Source organism: Elaeis guineensis, chromosome 10, assembly GCF_000442705.2.
Source record: "Elaeis guineensis isolate ETL-2024a chromosome 10, EG11, whole genome shotgun sequence".
In the NCBI taxonomy this organism is placed as follows: Eukaryota; Viridiplantae; Streptophyta; class Magnoliopsida; order Arecales; family Arecaceae; genus Elaeis; species Elaeis guineensis.
Genome location: NC_026002.2, coordinates 34,873,638 through 34,887,921, shown reverse-complemented (window position 1 = coordinate 34,887,921; position 14,284 = coordinate 34,873,638). Strand labels below are relative to the sequence as shown.

The following is a 14,284-nucleotide window of genomic DNA, read 5'->3' as shown; positions in this document are numbered from 1 at the left end:
ATCACAGACTCTAAGATAAACTTGAGATGAAAATATGATGATCTGAGACTGCTCCGAAATTCGTGCAGTAGATCGGATCCCGATCCGATTCTTTTTCGAAATTGATAATATCAATCATGATAAATCCATATTAAGTCATCCTGATATAACCTCTGATGATCTCAATCATGATTGCCACTTTTAAAGGATACGAAGATTCTCTCTCCACTTTCTCTCTCTACTTTCTCTCTCATGACCGACTTTCTTTCTCTAAGAAGGTCTATGAATCCTGTATCGAGTCATGCCTTCATCTTTTAGAGGCTCATATTGACTCTAATAAGATGATCTGAAATTGCTTTGATATCCGTGCTGAATGTCAACCTCATTTGGCCATATCAAGTATTTTTCAAAACCATTATTAAAGAACCCTATTGATTGATCTTAACTTTAATTCGATTTGTGCCTCACGATTTCTTGATCAAGTCACTTGAATCTGACTCTCAGATAAAAGATCCTAAATTGCCCTGGTATCTGGATGGTCCGACACATCCGATCAACAATCTTCTTTATTTATGATTTAATCTTATTATATTTATGGAATAGAAATTGATGATGATTTGATATTTTAAATAGGATTAGCTGATTCTTTTAATGAAGTCTGAAGGTCCTGGACGATCGATGTAAGTAGATCTTATACTCCTTATTTATTTTTAAATGATCATGTTTTTATGCAAAGAATTGCTATTGATGAAACATAATTTTTCATAAAATAAGGATCGGCATATGTGATATGAAAGAGCATGTTTTATTATGAGCATTGATTTTATGAACATGTTTTATGAAAATAGCATGATTATGAAGCATGAATTTCATTGTTTTTCCATCTATGTATATGTATGCTTTAAGAAAAAGATATAAAGATTTCAAAGGCTCTCAGATGGCTATGAATGAATCCCTTCGGGAAGGTCGACATTCGGAGCTAGCATCCACATGAAACATGGCCCTGCCAGCGGGTATAAAGTTGGCACATGAATTAAGAACTCTGTCGATTAAGAAACATGGCCCTGTCACGGGTATAATAGTAACCTTAGCACGAATATCTGTGAGCAATATTTTGAAACATGACATGAATACATGATAAAAATGATTTACGATTCATGATTGTGAAATATACATGATTTATGCATGCATGATGAGTTTATAACTTGTTTTGTTATATGCTCTATGAAATACTTTATTTTGTATTATCTGTTATTTTCTAAATATTGCATTATCATGAAAAACTTATGCTTGATCCGGTAAGGAAGCGGAAGTCTACTTACTGAGCTAGTGTAGCTCATATTCTTTTTGTTTTCTTTTTGTTTGAACAGAGAAATAAGGTTAGGATCGGCAAAAAGAATCCAAGCTTGAAGATCGGCATAGCAAGCTGGAAAATTTGACAACAGAAGTTTAATTTATTTTATAATCATGAATTTATAGTTATTTATGAATGTTGAGATTCGGGTTAGTACTTGCTTTTGGATTTAGATGCTCTGAACCCATATTGGTTCGATTATTTGATGAATAATAGAATTGAATCTTTTTATTTGACGGATTTTAGATGATTATGATGAATTGGCTTCGTGTTATCGTGGGTTCCATCCCTCGGTAGCATGGCCGTGTTATGTCCCGGATTTGGGGCGTGACATTTTATGGTATCAGAGCTTAGGTTATAATCATTGGGGATTATGATATAAATAATATAAATGATTAGGATATGATAGATTAATATCAGAGCTTAGGTTTAAGATCATTGAGATTATAAAGTGATATCAAAATTTTATGTATGATCAATAGGATGTGACCGAGTGGAGTATAATGGATAACATCAGAGCTTAAGATTATGATCATTAAGGACGTGATAGAATGATATAAAGTTTAGATTACGATCACTAGAGAATATGACTTAAGTGGTATTTGAGCTTAAGGTTATCATTATTCGAGATTGTGACTTTAGTGATATGTGAACTTGAGGCTAAGATCATGAGGAACATGATAGATATAAAAGAAAGGATTCAATAATTTGATTTCGAATCAATAGGTATTATGATGAAATTTATGCATAAGTGGCATATGATGTCTATAATAGAATTGATGAGTTATATCTTAGATTTCAATTAGCAAGGTTGATCTGAGTACGAGAAGTGTTGACCCTAGAATGAAGTAGGAGGTATTGATATATTATGTTAGGTATATTTGATGATATTGGAATGCTAAACCTATATGGATAAAGGATATGATAATTTTACTGATTTTGATGTTAATTTCTTTGCAAAGAAAGGTTGGTTTGGAAGTTGTCTAAATGATTGTAAGGTAAATCGAAGGTTAACTCAAATTAATTCTAGACATATTGGATTTTTGAGGAGTGATGAAGCTTATGTAATAAGTTCGAACATAGAAGGTGGATGAAGATTTAATTTTGATGTGCTATGTCTAAGAGATAGTAATAACAAGAAAATCTTAAATTTTATCCTAAATTGTATTTGAAATCTGAAAGTTGAATTATCTTTGGTTGATTTAATATACAAAGATATTTTTTATTTTTGATAAATCTAGATAATTTGGTAAGTTGAGATCAGAGTGCGCAGCAAAAACGTGATGGTCTGAATTGATTAGAAATGTTAATCCTTTAAATCAAAAGATATTATGAAATACGTTAGTTATAAATAAGGAAGGATTTTACTGATAATAGATAGATGCTAGAGAGAAAATCTATCTGATCAAGGAAAGACTCAAAGCAGCACATGATAGACAGAAGAGTTGGACAGATAGAAAAAGAAAAGAATTAGAATTTCACTTTGGTGATCATAATTTTCTAAAAGTATCACCTACAAAAAGTGTCATGAGGTTTGAGAGACATGGCAAGCTGAGTCCGCGATTTATTAGACCTTTTGAAATTTTAAGCCGAGTAGGAGATATTGCTTACGAACTAGCCTTACCACCAGATTTATCCAAAGTGCACAATGTCTTTCATGTTTCACTACTGAGAAAGTTTGCACTTGATCCAAACAGTATAATAAAGTATGAGCCATTGCAAGTTCATGAAGATCTAACCTATAAAAAAATTTTCCTCCGAATTATTGATCGAAAAGAGCAAGTTCTAAGACGGCGTATCATTCCGTATGTAGAGATTCATTGGAGTAATCATGAAGAGAAAGAGGCCACTTGGGAGTTTGAAGATGATATGAAGACGAGATATCCACACTTATTTGAAAATGAAGGTATGTTAAATTTCGAGGATGAAATTTTTTTAAAGAGGGTAGAATGTGATAACCCGGCCCAATTGGGCCCAAAACCAGCTCAAAGCCCACCAGAAAAAAAAAAAAAAAAAAAAAAACTGAGGACGAAGACTCCCAACGGGAGTCTTCTTCTTCCCTAAGTCTGATCAGGAGAAGAACTCCTCGGGGCCATCGAAAACCCCTGGTAAGAGCCCTATAAATCCCCTTCTCCCCCTCAAAAGCCAGCCTCGACCAGCCGTGAGATCTCCCTCTTCCTTCTTCCGAAATTCTCCGTTGAAGCTCCCGATCCTGTTCTTATGTTCACCTCAATTTCTCGTCGGAAACCTCACCGAAGTCGAAGGTAAGCCCCGGCCCTCCTTCCTCTCTTCCTTCTCCTCCTTCCCATGGCTTCGTACACCCTCGCCGGCCATCGGGTTCGTCGAAAAATCCACAAAGAGCCAAGATCATGTTTTGCTCTGTTCGGCCGAGCCATCTCCCTCCCTTTTCCGGCCACCAGCGCCGCCGTCCATGGCGCCGCACCCCTAGGTTTGGACCCCCACCCCTCTACCTATCTTCTCCGAAGGTCATGGCCGCTGGTGATCGGCCAATGCCCGGAGAAAATTCAAGGAAAGGGGCGGTCCCTTGTTTTTCCATTTTTTTTCTAACTTCCCACCGGCCGAACCTCGCCGCCGGCCATCTCCGGCTCCATCGCCGTCGGTCGCCGCTGCCGGACCACCGGTCGTGCCGCCACAGCCCGTCGGACCACGGGCAACGTCCCTCTAGTCCTCCCCTGTTCCGGCCAAAGAAGGCCACGGGGGGAAAAAGAAAAAGAAAAGAAAAGGAAAAAAAAAGAAAAAGAAAAGAAAAGAAAAGAAAAAGAAAAAGGAAAAAGAAAAAGAAAAGAAAAGAAAATACAAAATAGAAAAAATAAAAAAAAATAAGAAAAGAGAAAAATTTCCTCTCTCCCCTCTTTCTCCCTCTTTCTCTATCTTCTCTCTCTATTTTCTCTCTCTAAAAAAAAAGAAAAAGAAAAAAAAAGAAAAAGAAAAAAAATATATATATTAATAATAATAATAATAATAAATACATGTGAGAGAGTTTTTTTCATCTCTCTCTTAAATCTTTCTCTCTCTAAAATTGAACTTTCTCTCTCTACCTTCTCTCTACATTTTCTCTCTCTAAATTTTCTTCCTATTTTCTCTCTCTAGACCTTTCTCTCTCATTATGGATTTCATCTCTCTAGGGTCATTCTCTCTCTCTGATTACATCACAGACTCTAAGATAAACTTGAGATGAAAATATGATGATCTGAGACTGCTCCGAAATTCGTGCAGTAGATCGGATCCCGATCCGATTCTTTTTCGAAATTGATAATATCGATCATGATAAATTCATATTAAGTCATCCTGATATAACCTCTGATGATCTCAATCATGATTGCCACTTTTAAAGGATACGAAGATTCTCTCTCCACTTTCTCTCTCTACTTTCTCTCTTATGACCGACTTTCTTTCTCTAAGAAGGTCTATGAATCCTGTATCGAGTCATGCCTTCATCTTTTAGAGGCTCATATTGACTCTAATAAGATGATCTGAAATTGCTTTGATATCCGTGCTGAATGTCAACCTCATTTGGCCATATCAAGTATTTTTCAAAACCATTATGAAAGAACCCTATTGATTGATCTTGACTTTAATTCGATTTGTGCCTCACGATTTCTTGATCAAGTCACTTGAATCTGACTCTCAGATAAAAGATCCTAAATTGCCCTGATATCTGGATGGTCCGACACATCCGGTCAACAATCCTCTTTATTTATGATTTAATCTTATTATATTTATAGAATAGAAATTGATGATGATTTGATATTTTAAATAGGATTAGCTGATTCTTTTAATGAAGTCTGAAGGTCCTGGACGATCGATGTAAGTAGATCTTATACTCCTTATTTATTTTTAAATGATCATGTTTTTATGCAAAGAATTGCTATTGATGAAATCATAATTTTTCATAAAATAAGGATCGGCATATGTGATATGAAAGAGCATATTTTATTATGAGCATTGATTTTATGAACATGTTTTATGAAAATAGCATGATTATGAAGCATGAATTTCATTGTTTTTCCATCTATGTATATGTATGCTTTAAGAAAAAGATATAAAGATTTCAAAGGCTCTCAGATGGCTATGAATGAATCCCTTCGGGAAGGTCGACATCCGGAGCTAGCATCCACACGAAATATGGCCCTGCCAGCGGGTATAAAGTTGGCACATGAATTAAGAACTCTGTCGATTAAGAAACATGGCCCTGTCACGGGTATAATAGTGATCTTAGCACGAATATCTGTGAGCAATGTTTTGAAACATGACATGAATACATGATGAAAATGATTTACGATTCATGATTGTGAAATATACATGATTTATGCATGCATGATGAGTTTATAACTTGTTTTGTTATATGCTCTATGAAATGCTTTATTTTGTATTATCTGTTATTTTCTAAATATTGCATTATCATGAAAAACTTATGCTTGATCCGGTAAAGAAGCGGAAGTCTACTTACTGAGCTAGTGTAGCTCATATTCTTTTTGTTTTCTTTTTGTTTGAACAGAGAAATAAGGTTAGGATCGGCAAAAGGAATCCAAGCTTGAAGATCGGCATAGCAAGCTGGAAAATTTGACAACAGAAGTTTAATTTATTTTATAATCATGAATTTGTAGTTATTTATGAATGTTGAGATTCGGGTTAGTACTTGCTTTTGGATTTAGATGCTCTGAACCCATATTGGTTCGATTATTTGATGAATAATAGAATTGAATCTTTTTATTTGACGGATTTTAGATGATTATGATGAATTGGCTTCGTGTTATCGTGGGTTCCATCCCTCGGTAGCATGGCCGTGTTATGTCCCGGATTTGGGGCGTGACATATATATATATATATATATATATATATATATATATATATATATATATATATATATATATATATATATATATATATATATATAGTTATATGGTTATATAGTATGTCCGTATGTGCATTGAAAATCAATAGATTTAATACTTAAACAATAAAACATGGCCTTACATAATGTCAACCATTATTTTTACTCTATGTTGTGCACAAGTTGGAGATTATCAAAACACACAAGTCTTAGCTTCTACATATTTTTAGAAGTATAAATTATTATCCTTAATATAGATTTTTGGTTTGGATGCTCATATCGACTTTGAAATCAAAAAAAGCATACATCTTCTCCTTTAAATAGGAGCATAGTTTTTTACCAAAAAAAAAAGATAGGAGCATAGTCCATCTCTATACCGTTTATTCTATGCCTAAAAGTTAAGGGCTTAAGGCAATTATACTTAATCTAAGGTGCCTTTTTCTTTGTTATTAAAGATATATATACTATCAAAGATAGTAGAAGGTTTAATCTAGAAAAGCCATGCAAATATTCTAGTTCACTATAGAGTTATAAAAGTTTTGCTATTATAGTTGAATGGTAGCCAGCCAAATGGATACCATCATACCAAGGATCTTTGCTCGGTACATGTTTACTACCAATATTGCCAAAATGCCAATCTATCTAACATGCTCCAAATTAGCATTTCTATTGATAATATATATTTTCAAATAAATAATATGCATAACATACTGTTTTATATGAGTAGTAATCATCTATTTGTTATTTAATCTGCTTTGAGTTTTCTTTCTTTTGCTTTTTTTTGATGCAAAATGGAAGTACAATTATGAATTAAGTTCTCAATCATACTGTCCTTGGCAAATCCTCTTGCAAAACTCGCATGATGGATAAAGGCTTAGTTATAGTTGTTATGCTGTGAGTCTTCCAACATCAATTGGTTAAAACTTAGGCATATTATATAACTAATATAAAGTAAACATGTAGTTCCTTGTTTGAGTATGAAGCGATCCTAGGTCGAAATCCGGATAAGATTTGGGTTGATCCAACCCATTTGCACCCAACCTGAGGGCATTTTGTACGTCCGTCATTCCTTACGGGTGCCCGCACCTCTCCTCCTTATGGCCGGCCATATATTTACCTCGAGAGATTAAGTCCATCGAACAACATTAATTAATTCAAGATAGGAATCTCTTTAATCCCCTATCTGCTCCCCAACGGCTACTTTTCCAGGATCGCTTTCTCCTGTGCCGCTTCCCAGCCGTAGGATTTCACGGATTCGGACCGTTCAGATTTTCAAAAATTCGACCGTTGGAAGGCACCCCCCGCATTCCGAAGGAAAGCCCCTCCCCCCTTCCCCTCCGCCCTTTTTTTATGTGAGGGACCAACGAGCCGTGGAGAACCGAAGGAGAGAGAGAGAGAGAAAGCATAAGCGAAGGGACTTGTCCTTGTCCTTCTTCTCTCGGAACCGAACCCAGACCGTGGCGGTGAAATCCGATCGTAGGGAAGAAGGGGGAATCAAGGACCGCTCGGCCTCATTCGTCCCTCTCGTCGTCGTTCTCTGGTCTCTTTGGGAAGAATCAAGAAAGAGAAGAAGAGTTTTAATGGCTACGAGGCATCAGGCCGTGGTTTCCCAGCAGCAGAAAGGTAAATCCACGGAAATACTCGTTTCTAATCTATGAATCCTTTTCTTTGACGGGTGTTTTGAGATACCTACCATAAGCGATCGTTTCTTTTCTTGACTTCATCTCTCTTTGGTTTTTCCTTTCTTTTTTGCTTCTCTGCAGTTTTCTTGTTTTTTCTTTTTTCCTTCCTTTCCTTCAGAAATTTGTATCTCATAAAGATTCCATCTTTGTTCTTTTAGTTTTGCGGGTAATAATGGAATGGTATCCCCCCTTTTCTTTCGCTTCTTTTGGGGGACGGGAAAGGTCGGTTCTTTAAGTCCATTTACCCTGTGTTCTCTGTTCCTCTGGCTTAGCAAGATATGTTTCCTTTGGTTTGATGATGACTTCCTAATTTTTCTTATACCCTGTGGGATTTTCTTTTTTCCTGTTTCTTTTCGATCTTGTCCTCTCTGTTGCTCCTCAATTATGGATTCTTGTTCTCTATGTATGGCCGCTGAAGGAACAAGTTTCTGTAGCTCTGGGTTTCTTGCCTATGATCTTCTGGTGGATATTCCATTGAGCATCATAGTGTGGGGTGGTCAGTAACGAATATCAATTACATATCTTCTAAAATTATCAGGTGGGGTTGTTCCTGCGGGCAAGCAGAAAGCTGCTACTGGAGCAGATGGGAAGAACCGACGAGCCCTCGGAGATATAGGTAATATGGTCAATGTCCGAGTTGTTGAAGGGTAAGAACACCAAACCTTATTTTCTACCGAAGGATCCATAAATTTGATTCTCTTCAATAACATTCTGTTATACTTTCTTTTATTCAGGAAGCCGCTTCCCCCAATCAATCGCCCCATTACCAGGTAGGTCCATATCTGTCCCTGTATCAAGTGGTTCTAATCCCTTTTCTGTCCTCTTTTCTTTAAATCATCTCATACCCTTTGCTTTGTTTTAGAAGTTTTGGTGCTCAACTCCTTGCAAATGCGCAAGCTGCCACCGCCGCTGCCGCCAATAAGGTACATTAATGGCCTCCATCTTTTCTCCAAATAATTTATTTTGTTATATTCACTAGTAGTGGATTGAATGAATAATTTTCTATATGCCTTCTTATGATGTTGCAGAAACCTTTAGCTGTTCCTGCTGATGGAGCAGCAGTGGCTACGGGGGCTGCGAAAGTAGCTAAGAAGGTTACTGTCAAGCTGAAGCCTGAGCATGTCATTGAGATCAGCCCTGACACTGAGGAGAAAACAAAGGAAGAATCTGAGAGTAGTAGTTCCCGCTGCAAGCCTTCAAAAAAGAAGGTTCATTCGCTTACTAAAGTACTTACAGCTAGAAGCAAGGTATAATTATTTTCCACTAGATGATAACCTAACCGTTTTGATTTGTATGTGATGAGCTATCCTAAATATTCCTCCCTATTCCATGTTAGGCTGCCTGTGGAGTCACTGACAAAACTAAAGAGTTGGTTCATGATATTGATGCACCCGATGCCAATGATCAGTTGGCTGTTGTGGATTATGTTGAGGATATCTACAAGTTCTATAAACTTGCTGAGGTAAATGTTTCATATAAGCTCTGCAGATGTATCTATTTTTTCTTATTATCTTCTAACCTCTTTATAACTTCCAATGTTTGCTGAAATTGTTTGATTGAACTGGCAATGCAGAACACTAGCCGGCCACATGACTACATGGACTCACAGGTGGAGGTCAATGCAAAAATGAGAGCAATTCTGGCTGACTGGCTGATAGAAGTGCATCACAAATTCGAGCTCCAGCCTGAGACTCTATACCTCACTATGTACGTTATTGATCGATACCTTTCGATGGAAATAGTCTTAAGGAGAGAACTGCAGCTTGTGGGAGTCTCTGCCATGCTCATTGCCTGCAAATATGAGGAGATATGGGCTCCAGAGGTGTGCTATATTTACAACTATCCTTACCTTTTTATTCTTCTAATTTATCCATCAATTGTTTAATCAATAAGCTGGACATCTGGTGCAGGTCAATGATTTCATTTGTATATCAGATAGGGCCTATACCAGAGAGCAAATACTGGCCATGGAGAAAGGAATTCTGAACAAGCTTGGATGGAACTTAACTGTTCCCACGCCTTACGTATTTCTTGTGAGATTTTTGAAGGCTGCATTAGGTGACAAAGAGGTAAGAATGAGAGGTTTTCTGGTTTATTTTCTGTTGCCCATTCCTTTCACTAGTCTCAGATAAAGTTCTTACTCAGTTTTTTCTAATTTAATTGCAGTTGGAACACATGGTTTTCTTCTTTGCTGAGTTGGCTCTGATGCAGTACTCTATGATCATGTTCTGCCCATCAATGGTTGCTGCTTCTGCTGTTTATGCTGCTCGATGCACTCTTAGTAAGAGCCCACTTTGGACTGAAACACTGAGGCGGCACACAGGGTTCTCTGAGCCACAGCTATTGTATGTTGTTACCTGCATACTACTAAAAATTGTGTTAAGAAAGTAGTCATTGCTTACTGAAAAAAACTTGGTTCTGGATGCTGCAGGGACTGTACTCAAATTTTAGTGAACTCTCATTCAGCGGCACCAGAGAGTAAGCTGAAGGTTGTGTACAAGAAGTATTCAAATGAGCAGTTTGGAGCCGTGGCTTTGCAACCTCCGGCAACAAAATTGTTAGAAGAGTTGAACGCTTCGAGGAAGAAGTGATCTGGGAGAACTGGTTTGAGTTAGAAGAGTTGAATGCTTTGCAACCACCGGCAAAAAACAAAAAAAAGGTTAGAAGAGTTGAATGCTTTGAGGAAGTGTGATCCGGGAGAAATGGTGATGCTCGATTACCAACTGGTAATTAATATGTATGTGTTCTTTTGTTTCCAGAGAAAAGAGGGGAAAGAGGGTGCTGAAAACTAAATCATCCTAGTGATTGTAGAGGGATTTGTTTGCGTGTTTTTGGTCAATACTCTTTACTTGGAAGTCATAGCACTTTGAAGGAAGCAAACATCACAACATTTGTCTGGCAGTATAGTGATTTGTTGGTTACATTTGATTATTGCATTCCTTTAAATGTGCATATACTTTTCCTGTTGGTCAAGACATCTGATTTTTTATGAAGCAGCTTTTATAGAAATCAAACAGATAAATTAAACAGATCAAGATCCCAGATTTCCTCTAGATACATAGACCCTACCTCTCAATCATTGGCTGGTGAGGCTAAGGATTTTTTTGATCATGCGAAGGAGTTTTTCTTTTTAATAATTTTATTTATAATGACGAGTTCTTCATCATAACTGGAGAATCCCCGTGCAAAGATGTCACAAGTATGTCAATATCAGCTGGCTGCGGGTGTATCTTTCACAAAAAAGAAGGATTTTCACCTTCCTTCGCGCGAATCTGCCATTGGATAATCCACAGATCTCTTTTGAGATCTGTACAGGCAGGTGAATGACGGAGTTCGGAGTGCTTTGAGATCTGTGGGATGGGTGGATCCAGTGGTGGATTTGAGCGAAGGAAGGTGAATCTTCCATGCGAAAGATGCAACCTCAATTCCTCAATACTTAACTGTATCTAACTTATATTTGATAGTAGGTAGATAAACAATCCTTTTAATAATATGTCCATCATTTTTACCTTGGCAAATTGATGCTTCTCTTCCATTGGAGCCAAAATCTCTTGGTTCATGCGATCCTTTTCTACATGAGAATATATAGCAATGATCTAGCTTCTTTCTTTCTTATGAATGTCCTAGCATTGCTCAATCAGGAACACACTCATATGTGGTGTTGCTGACACACATAGAATAGATTTTAATCTTCATAAAAATGTTTCCATTGCCACCTTGGCACATTGACAGCAACTTATAAAGTCTTCTAGAGCAAACAATCCTGAATTTTACTTCATTGCAACCCACCAGAGAACTCACATGTTTCTCTTATTTTCCTTGTACAATGCTCCTTTCTTTGCTGGTACATTTAGCTTTACAGTAAGGACTTAGGTTTTGAAATGATGACTCAACTTCACCCACTAGAGAATTCAAATGGTTCTTTTAGTGTCCTCTTACATTGCTCCTTGCTATCTTGGTACAGTCAGCTTCATAGTGTAAGGAGTTGAGAAAGGTGTTGAAATGATGACTCAACCTCAAAATATTTGGTGGTTATATGGTGCATGAGAATGGGATTATTTTAGTTCTGCTAAGATTTCCTACTCAGAGGATATGGAGATGTGTATGATTCAAATGTTAGGAAGGGCCTTTACCATTTGGGTAAAAAGATTTGTCTCTTGATTTTTCTTCTTCGGCACAAGTGATTTAAGCTTAGGTAAATCTTAGATCAGCTTCCAATGGTTCATTTAATGGCTTGATATCATAAGTTAGCAATTATGCTTACATCCAACTACTCAGGATTTTAGTTTCAATCATTTGATAGCTGTTAGCATTATGAAGCTTGCATTTCCTAGTTGCCAACTTCCTTACATTTCTTTAAGCTTTCAGATATATTTTATTATAAGCGTCCACACTTAATTAAGGTCTCTTCAGTCAGCTGGTTCTATGGTGTAGTGGTTAGCACTCTGGACTTTGAATCCAGCGACCTGGGTTGGACTCCCGGTAGGACCTTTTTCCCTCTCCCGCTCAAAAAGAAAAAATCTTTCCAGAAAATTAGGTCTCCAATTGAAGTAGATGCCAACATTTTAATTTTACCTAAATTACAAGTCCACCATGGAACTTGTTAGCTACAGGAAACTAGTAGTAATATAAACATATTCACCAGGGCTTTGCCAACTACTGGATAAAAAGGCATTGTGGGGCATGACTATTATCCCAATAAAGACATCATGTCTATTTAGCAAATTGAGCAATATTATCCTGTGTTTGCTTCATATACTTGAGGTGGATCTACACAACTACAACACAATTCTGAAATGAAAGAATGATTCAAGTAAGTGTAACAGCTCAAAATCACAGGCTGAATATTTTTCATTATAGCAAAACTCCAGGTGCATTAAGACTCCAAACGAAATAGTTCAGAACTTTTAAACAAGTCCCCAAGTGTCACGACTAAATACAATCTTATGACCATGCTTTCTCATTTATCATGTTGATCAAATTTTGAATGAAAGCATCAAGGTCTGTGGTTTTTAATCCACCATCTCCCAATGCCTTCCGAAATATGTCCATGAGTTCCTTGGCCCTTCTTCATTCTTTGCTTGGTACCAGATTCAAGTCCATCAAGCACTTCTTTCTTGACAACCTTTCCTGATGACTCCAGCAACCTGAGGCCAACCTTCCACCATGGCACCACACTTGAATTCCAACCACAATGTGTCGGAGACTCTCGATAGAAGAGTGGCACAACACCCTTAGTTGGTCACACCATGGCACCCCTTGTCTCCAGTAGGGATGGCAATGGGTAGGGTTTGGGTCGGGTAGTATACTACCCATCCCCAACCCCGAACTTACTATCCTATACCCAAATCCTACCCGATACCCAATCGGGTAAGAAAAGAGATACCCATCCCCATACCCAACGGGTTCGGGGATATCCGTGGGTAACCCATTTCCCCATACTCAATCCATACCCGCCCTGTACCCAACCCATACCCGTCCATTCTATTTCCAAAAAAAAGTAAAATAATTTTATGCATATTATCAATCAAAAATAAAATTACCAATTATATATATATACATACATACATACGCACATACACACTTCTAACACACACACACATACATACATGCATACATATATGCATGCATACATATACATACATATATATATATATAATTATATATATATATATAGAGAGAGAGAGAGAAAGAGAGAGAGACCATATATATGTGTGTGTGTATATCTGTGTGTGTGTATATATGTATATGTATGTATATATGTATATTCGGATATGTATATATATATATATATATATATATATATATATATATATATATATATATATATATATATATATATATATATTCAGATATGGGTTCAGGTATTACCCATACCCATAGGTTCGGGTCGGGTTCGGATAGAAAATAGCACTACCCATACCCTACCCATACCCGTACTATAGTTCTCGGGTTTTACCCAAACCCGAACCCAAACCCAGTCAAACCCTATTTTTCAGATTTGACCGGATTCGGGTAGGGTGTATATCCATCGGGTCGGATTAATTTTGCCATCCCTAGTCTCCAATCAGTTCTTGAATATTCTCTGAATCTCCACACACATCGCATAGGAAATGGATGCTGCTTGCATGAAGCCCTGCTGCAATCTCTTCCACCTGTGTGCCTGAGATTTGCAAGAAGCTACCTAGAGAGATGTAGAGCATTGAGCTTCTAGGCTGAGAGTCCAACCACCTGAAGTAGTAGTAGCTTGTGGAGTTGGCATTAACGTGTGGGTAAGTGTCATAGAGGGAATGGTACACCCTCTTGGGTAGGAGAAATTATGCCCTGTACCCACCATATCAACAGTGCACCACAGGAACAAACCAACAAGGTGCACTGAATGGTAATCCGAGACGAGTGCATGATGAATGGAGC

General features: G+C 37.3%; 1 protein-coding gene and 1 non-coding gene across 4 annotated transcripts; both read left to right on the top strand.

The window, feature by feature from the left end:
* Positions 1-7,555: 7,555 nt before the first annotated feature.
* LOC105052432 (G2/mitotic-specific cyclin S13-7) lies at positions 7,556-10,899 on the top strand. Of its 3 annotated transcripts, XR_012135038.1 has the most exons (11): positions 7,556-7,811; positions 8,409-8,517; positions 8,605-8,640; positions 8,733-8,793; positions 8,899-9,117; positions 9,207-9,332; positions 9,444-9,692; positions 9,781-9,939; positions 10,037-10,215; positions 10,302-10,529; positions 10,630-10,899. XR_012135038.1 is itself a non-coding variant. In XM_010933234.4 (10 exons), exons 1-10 carry the CDS (start codon positions 7,769-7,771, stop codon positions 10,459-10,461), a joined length of 1,338 nt encoding a protein of 445 aa, XP_010931536.1. In that variant the 5' UTR covers positions 7,556-7,768; the 3' UTR covers positions 10,462-10,899. The 3 variants fall into 3 exon arrangements, 2 of the variants coding, with proteins under 2 accessions (XP_010931536.1, XP_010931535.1); XM_010933234.4 differs by having other exon boundaries at positions 8,736-8,793; positions 10,302-10,899; XM_010933233.4 differs by having other exon boundaries at positions 10,302-10,899.
* A 1,390-nt stretch (positions 10,900-12,289) lies between these two features.
* Positions 12,290-12,361, top strand: TRNAQ-UUG (transfer RNA glutamine (anticodon UUG)). The gene has a single exon. It is a non-coding gene; the product is annotated as a tRNA-Gln (tRNA).
* Positions 12,362-14,284: the final 1,923 nt, after the last annotated feature.